The 12,354-nt window shown below is 37.9% G+C and overlaps 1 protein-coding gene across 1 annotated transcript in view; it reads right to left on the reverse strand.

Moving 5' to 3' along the window:
* Window positions 1-12,354, reverse strand: part of MTO1 (mitochondrial tRNA translation optimization 1) — a 37,125-nt gene that overhangs the window by 15,116 nt on the left and 9,655 nt on the right. The window contains exons 4-9 of the mRNA XM_079781185.1: window positions 8,093-8,382; window positions 5,581-5,693; window positions 5,293-5,483; window positions 4,793-4,923; window positions 4,072-4,276; window positions 3,819-3,990 (exon numbers count right to left, since the gene is read on the reverse strand). Of these exons, the coding sequence (XP_079637311.1) occupies window positions 3,819-3,990; window positions 4,072-4,276; window positions 4,793-4,923; window positions 5,293-5,483; window positions 5,581-5,693; window positions 8,093-8,382 (1,102 nt within the window). The remainder of the gene's footprint in view (window positions 1-3,818; window positions 3,991-4,071; window positions 4,277-4,792; window positions 4,924-5,292; window positions 5,484-5,580; window positions 5,694-8,092; window positions 8,383-12,354) is intronic.

A 12,354-nucleotide genomic window follows, 5' to 3' on the forward strand; every position in this document is an offset into this window, starting at 1 on the left:
GCCCGGTGCATGAATTCGTGCACGGGTGGGGTCCCTCGGCCTGGCTGGCAATCGGAGCCAATTGGGGCCATCTTGCCCAGTTCCGATCAGGGTTTATTGGGGCCGGCCAGCTGGGGGGAAGAGACCGTGGGAGGTTGGCCGGCTGCAGGAGGTTGGCTGTGGGAGCGCACTGTGTTGAGCGTCTGCCCTTTGGTGGTCAGTGCATGTCATAGCTACGGGCTGGTCATAATGGTCGCTTAGGCTTTTATATATATAGATATATATAGAGATAATGGAATGCATTTCCTAATGACTAACCCAAAAAAAAGAGTTACTTTGGAATCAAGGAGGGTTGTGACCTCTAAGAAAAACCCTTGACCATCTAACTTATTAAAAAAACAAACAACCCTTTGCTTACAAGGTTTGGTTCACAGGTCCAGACTTAAAGACATGCTCTGAGTCAAGCCTAAGCCTCAGAGTACAGAGGTCTGGCACACTTCAACAGAAGATAAGAGAACTTCTGAGCCACCTAACTCATCAATAGGTTTCTGTGTAATCCTGACAGGAAATGAATGTGCACATGCATTTGTGTATCTCTCTGCTTAAAATGCCTGCTCAACCCAGCTGGTGTGGCTCAGTGGTTGAGCATCAACCTATGAACCAGAAGGTTTGATTCCTGGTCAGAGCACATGCCTGGGTTGCGGGCTCGATCCCCAGTGAGGATCGTGCGGGAAGCAGCTGATCAATGATTTCTCTCATCTTTGATCTCTCTCTCTCTTTTCCTTTCTCTCTGAAATCAATAATAAAAAAAAATGCCTGCTCAAAGTCTGGTTCAACTTGTCAGTGCTTAGCACACAGCCTGGCATGTATGCAGTAAAAGCAATCAACGTATTTTGACCAACTTTCTATCTTTTTAGTTTTATTTACTGAGGCATTGATAAAGTGAGTTCATTTAGGATATTAAATGTCAACGTAATCAAAATATAAATTTTTAAATATAAAAAACAGTAAGTTAAAAATAAGTAAATTCATTTAGAGATGCTGAATGCTAGGCTATAAATATTCTGCTGAAATAAAATATAGGGCACTGGGACCCTGTTTCCTCCTTAAGGGAAAGAACCAAATAAAAAGGAAAGCATTTGGCCAAATTACTTTTTTAAAAAATCACCTTAATCATAGGATTTGTTGGATAAAAATAAAACTCTAGCCTCCTTTTACATCTTCTTATCATCAATTAGCATTTTAAACTGAGTTGAAAACAATCACTCCCCTGCTTTCACTCTGACCTCAAACATTTTAGTCATATTTAATGCAACTTCTAATTATATAAATTTGAAATAAGTGTGATATTTGATCAAAACAAAGCATGTCATAAATTCCTTGTGCAAAGTTTGAAATAATGTGTAACTTCCTAAATTTAAACAAACAGCCGTAAAATTGAGTAAATTACAATTATGAACTATGTTTATACTACTATCTGTCAGTGCCACTTAGCTGGTAAACAAATATATCCATCAACCTTATTTGTGCATCAGGCTGTCATTCCTGTGAATGTCTTTGATTTGGGTGACTACTCTGCAGGTTATTTAATAATTACTGTTACTATAATTAAAAATCTGCTTAACAGCCAACATCATACTTAATGGGCAAAAACTAAAAGCATTTCCCTTAAGATGAGGAACAAGACAAGGATGTCCGCTTCCATCACTCTTATTCAACACAGTACTAGAAGTCCTTGCCACAGCAATCAGACAAGAGAAATAAAAGGCATCCAAATTGGAAAGGAGAAAGTAAAACTCATTATTCACAGATGACATGATATTGCACATAGAAAACCTTAAAGACTTCACCAAAAAACTGTCAGATTTAATAAACCAATTTGGCAAAGTAGCAGGATACAAAATTAACATCCAGACATCGATAGCATTTTTATACACCAATAATGAACCCTCAGAAAAAGAAACTAAAAAAAAAATCCCATTTACCATTGCAACAACAAAAAGATAGCATACTTGGGAATAAACTTAACCAAGGAGGTAAAAGACCTATACTAAGAAAAATTTAGGGCAGTGAAAAAGGAAATAGAGGAAGACCCAAAAAAGTGGAAGCATATACCGTGTTCATAGACTGGAAGAATTAACATCATTAAAATGTCCATATTACCCAGAGCAATCTACAGATTCAATGCAATCCCGATTAAAATGTCAATGGCATATTTCACAGATCTAGAACAAATATTCTAAAAACTTATAATGAACCAAAAAAAGACCCTGAATAGCCACAGCAATCTTGAGAAAGAACAAAGTTGGAGGGATCACAATACCAGATATCAAAATATACTACAAAGCCACTGTAATCAAAAGAGCCTGGTGCTGGCAAAAGAACAGGTATATAGACCAATGGAACAGAATAGAGATCCTAGAAATTGACCCATGACAATATGGCCAATTAATATTTGACAAAGAAGGTAAAAGCATACAATGGAATAAAGATAGTCTCTTCAATAAATGGTGGTTGGGAAAATTGAACAGGTACATAAAAAACAAAACAAAACAAACTAGCCCACCAACTTACACCATACACAAGAATAAACTCAGAATGGATAAAAGACAAATGTAAGACATGAAACCATAAAAATCCTAGAAGAAAACATAGGCAGTAAAATCTCATTTTCACTGAATACATTGCCTAGGGCAAGGGAAACAAAGGAAAAAATTCACAAATGGGAATACATCAAATTAAAAAGCTTCTGTACAACAAAAGAAGCCATCAACAAAATGAAAAGGGAGACCACTGTATGGGAAAACATACTCCTAATGATACATCTGATAAGGGTTTAATTTCCAAAATATACAAAGAACCCATACACCTCAACACCAGGAAGACAAACAATCCAATTAAAAATGGACAAAGGATCTGAATAGACATTTCTCCAAAGAGGACATACAGATGGCTAATAGACACATGAAAAAATGCTCAAAGTCACTAATCATCAGGGAGAGGCAAATTAAAGTGACAATGAGCTATCACCTCATACCTGCCAGAATGGCTACTAATCAATAAATCAACAAACAACAAGTGCTGGTGAGGATGTGGAGAAATGGGAACCCTAGTACACTGCTGGTGGAAATGCAGACTAGTGCAGCCACTGTGGAAATCAGTATAGAGGTTCCTCAAAAAACTAAAAACGGAACTGCCATTTAATCCAGTGATACCACTTCTGGGAATATATCCTAAGAATCCCAAAACACCATTCAGAAAGAATATATACACCCCTATATTCATGGAAGCATTATTTACAATAGCTAAGATCTGGAAAACAGCCCAAGTGTCCATCAGTAGATGAGTAGATAAGAAAGCTGTAGTACATTTACACAATGGAATACTACGCAGCTGTAAAGAAGGATCTCTTACCCTTTGAGACAACATGGAGGGACCTAGAGACTATTATGCTAAGTGAAATATGTCAGAGAAAGACAAATATCACATAATCTCACTTATAAGTGGAATCTCATGAACAAAATAAACTGAAAAACAAAACAGATCCAGAGACATGGAAGCATGCAACAGACTGACAATTCTCAGAGGGAAATGGGAGGGGGGAGGAAGAGATGAACCAAAGAACATATATGCATATATACATAACCCATGATGAAGGCCTGGGGAGGGGGCAAGAGGAAGGAGGAGTGGACAAAAAGGGGACATCTGTAATACTTTCAACAATAAAGATCAATTTTAAAAAAATGAGTAGGGAGTCTTTAATGTCTCTCTGAAATGATCTCATTTTTCTGCAAATTCTGTAATTTGTAAGTTCTGTAATTGATATTAAAAATGCATACCTGAGAGATAAAACTTTACCCATACTTATAGAAGCCTCTGGGATTAACTTTTTCCATTTAGAACTTGAAAACTCAATGGATTTTAACATAGAAATGCCTTCTTCTAAAGAAGACTTCATCCAAGAAGCTCTTTCATATCTTTGTTGGGACACACAGCCAGCTTCCTTATACCCTAGAAGAAGGCAGGAGAGAACATAATGAGAGAGGTCTGAGAGAAGAGTAAACCTGGTTGGCAGACTCAGCGAAGAGTTACCTCGGAATGTGAGGCGGCTGTCAGCATTATCAGGGCGCAGTGACAAACGGAACTCTGCTCGGCTGGTAAACATTCGGTATGGTTCGTTGGTGCCCTGTGTGGTGAGGTCATCAATCAGGACTCCTATGTAGCCTTCTGTTCGGCTAACGACAAAAGGAGGCTTGCGTCTGACCCGAAGACTTGCATTGATTCCAGCTATCACACCCTACAAGAGGACTGAAATGTTTAAAAGGCCATTATGAACTGAATAAAGAGCTGTCCTGTTCAGAACACTACCTAGAAAAAAATAGCATGGGGCAGTAAGAAAGCAGGCACTGCCCAGAATGGATAGACTAGAGGTAGAAAATCTGAACCTTATTCAGAAACAGAATATGGGTAACGTACCACTTTACAATGCTATGATTCATTCAATACATGCCTAAAAACTTTTCTAGCCTTTTCCCACTTATAAGTAAAAAGAATAAAACTTCCCACTTAATAAGGATAATATATGATCATTTTCAGTAAAGTTATTTTAAAAGAGTAATAAAGCCACAGTGTTTTTTTAAAATCCTATTGTATACAATAACCATCTCCACATAAACCTGAAACAGAAATGTCTTCTATTAGTTATGCGTTGTATCTAATTAGATCTATATAATTATCATAACAGACATTAAAAGGAGGAACACCCGTTAAATAGTCCCTTTCTGTTAACATTAACATTTGAACAAACTCTTACTTGAGCTGCAGCTTCCTCATAACCAGTAGTGCCATTTATCTGTCCAGCGAAGAAGAGCCGTTGCACCAAATGAGTCTCGAGAGAAGGAGTGATCTGACGGGGGTCTAAGTAATCATACTGAACACCATAGCCTGATCAAAGAATAGATGGTACAAAGTAAGTAAAAACAGAGCTGGACTTGCCTCAAGGTAGAGATGCAAAGATTATCATTAAATGCTCTTCAAAAATGGACACAGACACTGAGGGAGTACGGGGGAGGGCATGTGCCGGAGGGTAGGGGAGGCCAGGTGGAAGTCAATGGGGAAAAAAGGAGATATAAAACATTACTATTTGTAATACTTTAAACAATAAAAGAAAAAAAATGAAGACTATTTTAAATGCCAAGTTGTTGGGCTTTGTCTTCTGAGGCTCTAAACAGCCCTGACTGCAGTTATGACCTCCTCACTATCTGCTAAGACGATGCTGAGCTCCTACTGAAGGGCGGCTGTGATTCTCTTTACCTGGCTGGATCATTTTAGCTTTCTCCAAGCCTCTGATGCATGTGATCATTTTCTCTTGTAATTCAGCTGGTAGCGTCACAGATAACCCTTGGGGGTAGATGAGGTCAGAATCTATTCCTTCAGGTTCCAACCAAACCTGATGTATACGGTTTGGAAAACGCAAAACCTTTGATTCAATGGAAGGACAGTATCTAGAAAAGGACATTGAAATAAAAAAATTTAATCAAACAAATGAAAGAGGCTGGCATCATTTCTTAAAGTAATTGAGCAGTGGCACTTTCTCCTTACCGGGGTCCTTTTGTAGTTTCCTTAATGTGACTATTAAGGTGCAGGTTCTCAAGGATAATCTCATCCACTCTAGGGTTGGTGTGAGTCAAGTAACATGGCAGCTGATCTTCTGGCTAAAACACATGAATTAGTTATAACACTTTTGCCTCTCTACTAGTTTGCTTCTTATTCAAATAGACTGCACACATAATATTGGATGATGTTAAGAAATGATGTTTTGCTGGATGTGATAATGGTTAATTTTTATAACATTTTTATCTGTTAAAGACATACAACAAAGTATTTATAAGTGAAATGATGAGATATTTGAGATTGTTGATTAAAATCAGCAAGAAGAAAGTGTTAAGGGAAGATAAAACAAGAATGCCAAAAAAAGTTATTTGTTGAAGCTGGGTGATAGACACACAGATTCATTATACTATTTCTTCTATTCTCTATAAACTTAAATTTTATAATAAAAGTTTTAAGATACACATACCAAGAAAGTATTATCACAATTTATATTTTCCCAAAGCAAAAATATAAAAGTGAGTTTTCAAAAAAGAAAAACACACACAACAATATTTGAAGCCACTCATTAGGATAACACTTATAAGAAACTAGGACCATTATTATTAGTCCTCATTTCTAAAAACACAATATACTATTTTTTTTTAATATTCAAAAAACAAGGCAAAAGTAACCTGTACTCTTAAAAAAATGTCAGTATTGTGCAAGACTGAATAATTATTTCAGATGAAAGAGAAATGATGGCCCTAGCCAGTTTGGCTCAGTGGATAGAGCGTCAGCCTGTGGACTGAAGGGTCTCAGGTTCGATTCCGGCCAAGGGCACATGCCCGGGTTGTGAGCTTGATCCCCAGTGGGGGGCATGTAAGGGGCAGCCAATCAATGATTCTCTCTCATCATTGATGTTTCCATCTCTCCCTCCTTCTCCCTTCCTCTCTGAAATCATAAAAGAAATATATTTTTTTTTAAAAGAAAAATGATGATTAAATACAATATATGATCCTAGATTGGAAAAAAAAATGGTTGCTATTAAAGGACAATATTGGGATAATCAGTAAAATCTGGCTATGGACATTATATCAGACTAGAGGCCTGGTACACGAATTCGTACACAGGTGGGGTCTGGCCAGCCTGCCCCGATCGGGGCAATCAGGCCAGCAGGCCGGCCAGGGAGAAGGGCCTCGGGCAGTTGGCCGGCTGGCCCCGCCCCCCAGTTGAACTCCTGGTCGAACTCCAGGTCGAGGGGACAATTTGCATATTAGCCTTTTATTATATAGGATAACACTATTGAATCAATGTTAAATTCCCCAAATTTTATCACTGAGTTGAGGTTCTATAAGAGGATGTTTTTGTGTTTAGTTGAGATACAGACTGAAGTATTTAGGGGTAAAGGGTCATGAGCTTTGCAATTTGCTCTCAAATGTATCAGACAAAAAAGAAGCGTCAGAATGAATGTGTACTGGTGAGATAGATACATTTGTCAAAATCCATAGACTGTACAACACCCACCGAGAGTGAATGCAGATGTAAACTCTGGACCCTCTGTGCAATCATGATGTATCAATGCAGATTCCTGGATTGTGACCAACACACAATTCTGATACAGGATGTCGATAGGATAGTGGAGTAATGGAAGGCTCAGTGTGCGTGGTGCATGTGCCTGAGTGTGTGTTAGGGGAGGGAGAGCAGCAACAACAACGAAGTATGAATGTGTAATCTACTGTTTTATACCATATACATATGTATATATCTATATATAGACATATAGATATGTATCTAGAGAGAAAGAGAAATATGGTAAATTATTAACAATGGATGAATTTCAATGGTTTATAGGAGATTGTTCTAGTTGCCTTGCAACTTTTCTGTAGGTATGAGATTGTTTCAAAAAGTTTAAATAGGCAAAGTTATTGAAGTAATGAAACTTAAGAACATATGGGGAAATGACCCAATCAGCCAAATTAACTAATCCTTTTAAAGATCCTTTTTTTTTGCATTAAGTAATAGTGATGTAAAGTGCATTGCTACTGAAAGAGAGAGAGAGAGATCACAAAAGAAAGAAAGAGAGAGAAAGGGAAGCAGGGAGGAAGGGTGTATTAGGCTATACAGACAGTCCTTGAGTTACTTCGGACTTGACGTATGTCATTTTGTGGTTACGTCACCATCTCCCATTAATTTATAAAAAAAAAAAAAGTTCCATCATTTCGACATATGTACATATGTGCTTTATGTTATTATTTATTTACCACAAGTAAAGGTCAGGAATTGTTATCTTTTAAACTTTTTTTACTGTTTCACTTCATTACTGCTGTGTATGTGCTCCATGTGAGTGACGTAGGTGCTTACGTAGGTGGGTTCTGACTTACGGTGAAAATTGCGTTACATCGCACCATAGGAACCATAGAAACCATAGGAACTGATCTCCGATGTAACCCGAGGACCTACTGTATCCTTCTGTGAATGGCCAATATTTAGCTGTAAAGCCAGATTTTCATAATTATCTTACCTTAATCCACACTGTTTCATTAATAAAGCTGAATGGTATGGATGGATTATCTGGTGTTTGCTTGTTTAGAATGCTGAAATTAATGGATTCTTTGGCAATTCGGGGTGGAGTCCCAGTCTTCAATCTTCCCACCACAAACCCCAACTTCTCTAGAGTCTGAGCCAACCCAATGGAAGGCTGGTCTCCTAAACGTCCTGCCGGATGCATCTCCAATCCAATTACAATCATGCCTCTCAGAAATGTCCCAGCAGTCAGAATCACGCTGTCTGCATATACTTTGCTTCCATCCACTAAAGGATAGGAAAGACAGTAAAAATCATGTTCTAATTGTTACTATGGATCAAATTGAAATGTGACTACTTTACATTAGAACTACAGAAAAACTTTCTCTTTAGAAACTTGAGAAATAATTTCAAATGAGTAAGAAGGCTACATGTTATCAATCTCTAGAATCCAAGAAAGTTGGGAGGGAGAACGTAATGTACTATCATCTATTCACATGTTCCTAAAATTATACCAGCACTGAAAAAGATTAAATCAATTGATTTTAAAAATTAATTAATGTAAGACTTCTGGTTACCAGTAAATCTGATAGACTACCTCATATAATTCCTTCTTCCTCCTGAAACTTCAAGAAAATGAAATAAAGGGGCAAAAAGGGTATAAAACCACAAGGACAATGAATGGGAGAGACTTGTCAAAAGATGTGACATTTCAAAATATTTTTAGAAGACAGAAAGTGGTTGGAAAAGTGATAAATGACCTAGCAAATGGGAGAAGACTGTAAATCAAGAATCTGAAGAGAATACACCAATGAGGATGAACTAATTAGCCCTACAAAGCCCAGAAAAGGGAGAACTGAGGAATGTAGGAATGAAGCTTGGGGCTGAAATAAAGAGAAATAGTTGAAATCTACACATAAAGGTTATATCTGCACACAATTCCTTACAGGAAAACTTAGGTTTATTCTTTGGGCAATGGGGAGTTACTGTTTAATGGAAACAGTTTCAATTTAGGATGATGAGAAAGTTCAGAAAGTTCGGGAAATGGATAGTGGTGACAGTTGTATAATATTGTGGATGGACTTAACGGCACTGAATTGTACACTTAAAAATGGCTAAAATGCCCAGCTGGAGTGAATCAATTGGTTGAGCATTGTCCTGTGCATCGAAAGGTTCCTGGGTCAATTCCCGGACAGGGCACATACCTAGGCTGTGGGTTCAATCCCTGGTTGGGGCACATATGGGAGGCAACCAATCAATGTTTCTCTCTCACACTGATGTCTTTCTCCACCTCCCCACCCCCACTTTCCTCTCTTTAAGCATGTCCTTAGGTGAGGATTTTTTAAAAAAAGGCAGACCCTGCCAGTGTGGCTCAGAGGTTGACTGTCAACCCAGGAACCAAGAGGTTGCAGGCTCCATCCCCAGGAGGGGGATGTGCAAGAGGCAGACAATTAATGATGTTCCTCTCTTATCGATGTTTCTATCTCTCTATCCCACTCCCTTCCTCTCTCTCTAAAAATCAATAAATACATATATTTTTAAAGAAAGGCAAATTTTGTTATGTTTACTTCCCCATTTTGCTGGACTATATCTTCCAGTAGCTTCCTAAGATGCATGGGAAGTAGGTTTTATGAGTCCTTATATATCTATAAATGTATTATTCTCCCCTTAGACTTAACTCTTTTTTTAAAAAATATTTTTTATTGATTTTTCACAGAGAGGAAGGGAGAGGGATAGAGAGCTAGAAACATCGATGAGAGAGAGACATCGACCAGCTGCCTCCTGCACATCCCCCACCGGGGGTTGTGCCCGCAACCAATGTACATGCCCTTGACTGGGATCGAACCTGGGACCTTCCAGTCCGCAGACCGACGCTCTATCCACTGAGCCAAACCGGTTTCGGCTTAGACTTAACTCTTAATTTGGCTGAGAATAGAATTCTAGTTTAAATCATTTTTCTCCCTGAGAATTTTGACAGTCTTGCTCCATTTTCTAGCTTCCAGTTTTGCTGTGAAGAAGATGAGTGCATATTTACTTAAATTTTTTTTGTATATGACTTTTTCCCCCCTTTCTGAAAGCTTCTAGGATCTTGTATGTGTCTCTGGTGTTCTGAAATTTTAAAATGATGTCCTCAGTGTGGTCTTGGTTCATTCATTATGTACTAGGTGTTCTCCTAAAACTAGAAATCTGTGTTGCAGATTACAAAAAAAGTTCTATTATTAAGCCTATAAAGTAGACAGGGTAAAAAATAGCATTTAAAGATAGGAAATTAAGTAATAAAAACATAAATAAAGGTATAAGGTCTATACTAATAAAAACAATATAATCATTAAATTTGAAGAGGATAGGAGGCAGAAGAGAGAAAAGGAAAATAAAATAAACTATTCATAGTGGAAAGTCAACAAACACTGACAGAAGAAAGAAAAGATTAAGTATAGTATATAAAATCATAGTTATTAAAATAATCACCAGAACAAAAATATAAGCTTCTAAAAAAGAAACATAGTTCCCAGATGCAAAGCAAACACAGACTGTGTTTTTTTAAAAAAAGTACAGAACAGTGTATATAATATGCTGTTATACACACACATGAAGATACATGTATATTCACAGACAGAAAGACTACCCAAGATACTAGCAATGCTCCTGAAGAAGAAAACTGATTGGTTGGGGGACAGATGAGAGAGAGACCACCTTTTCATGCTATGCTCTTTTATCACCTTTAAACTGTTTACTATATAATGTATTCCCCATTTTAAAAAAATTAATAAATCTATAATTTTATAATAGGGAAATTAAGTCAAGATCTATATTTTAAATATATTTTTATGGATTTCAGAGAGGAAGGGAGAGGGAGAGATAGAAACATCAATGATGAGAGAGAATCATTGATCAATGCCTCCTGCATGCCTCCTACTAGGGACTAAGCCCAAAACTGGGCATATGCCCTGACCGGGTATTAGAACTGTGACCTCCTGGTTCAAAGGATAATAATGCTCAACCACTGAGCAACACCAGCCAGTCTCAAGATTTGTATTGTAAATGTTGAGATTCTCCAGCACAGTTCCTCTCATCATTTTTTTAAAAATATTTTTTTATTTATTTCAGAGAGGAAGGGAGAGGGAGAGAGAGAAACATCAATGATGAGAGAGAATCATTGATCGGCTGCCTCCTGCACATCCCCAACTAGGGATCGAGCCCACAACCCAGACATGTGCCCTTGACCGGAATTGAACCCGAGACCCTTCAGTCCGCAGGCTGACGCTCTTTTCACTGAGCCAAACTGGCCAGAGCTCATCATTTTTTTTTTTAAATTGATTTTTAGAGAGAGAGGAAGGGAGAGGGAGAGACACACAGAGAGAGAGAGAGAGAAACATCAACGTGAGAGCAAAACATCAATTGGTTGCCTCCTGCATGCTCCCTGGGACCTGCAACCAAGGCATGTGCCCTGACTGGGAATCGAACTGGCAACCTTTTGGTGTATATAAATGAAAACATAAATTTAAAAAATTCACTACAAAGATTTGGAAAATAAAGTTAAGGAAATCTCCTAAGAAAGTATGACAAAATGTACAAATAGAAAAAAACCTAGAAGACCAATCCAGGAAGGGATAGAGTTACAGGAAGAGAGCATGGAGAAATAATAGAAGAAAATACCCTAGATATCAAGAACACAGATTTCTAGTTTCAGGAGAACACCTAGTACATAATGAATGAACCAAGACCACACTGAGGACATCATTTTAAAATTTCAGAACACCAGAGACACATACAAGATCCTAGAAGCTTTCAGAAAGGGGGGAAAAAGTCATATACAAAAAAATTTAAGTAAATATGCACTGATGATCTTCACAGCAAAACTGGAAGCTAGAAAATGGAGCAAGACTGTCAAAATTCTCAGGGAAAAAAATATTTAAACTAGAATTCTATTCTCAGCCAAATTAAGAGTAAAGTCTAAGGGGAGAATAATACATTTATAGATAAACAAGTACTCACAAAACCTACTTCCCATGCATCTTTTCTTAGGAAGCTACTGGAAGATATAGTCCAGCAAAATGGGGAAGTAAAAAAGAGACAGACTGAAGTTCCAGGAAATAAGGGATGATGTAACACAGCAGGGTAGTGAAAGGAAGTCTCAAAAGGACATTTGTGGCCCTAGCCAGTTAGGATAGAGCGTCGTCCTGTGGACTGAAGGGTCCCGGATTTGATTCTGGTCAAGGGCACATGCTGGAGTTGTGGGTTCGATCCCCAGTAGGGGGT

This window comes from Cnephaeus nilssonii (assembly GCF_951640355.1).
Source record: "Cnephaeus nilssonii genome assembly, chromosome: 9".
Lineage (NCBI taxonomy): Eukaryota > Metazoa > Chordata > Mammalia > Chiroptera > Vespertilionidae > Cnephaeus > Cnephaeus nilssonii.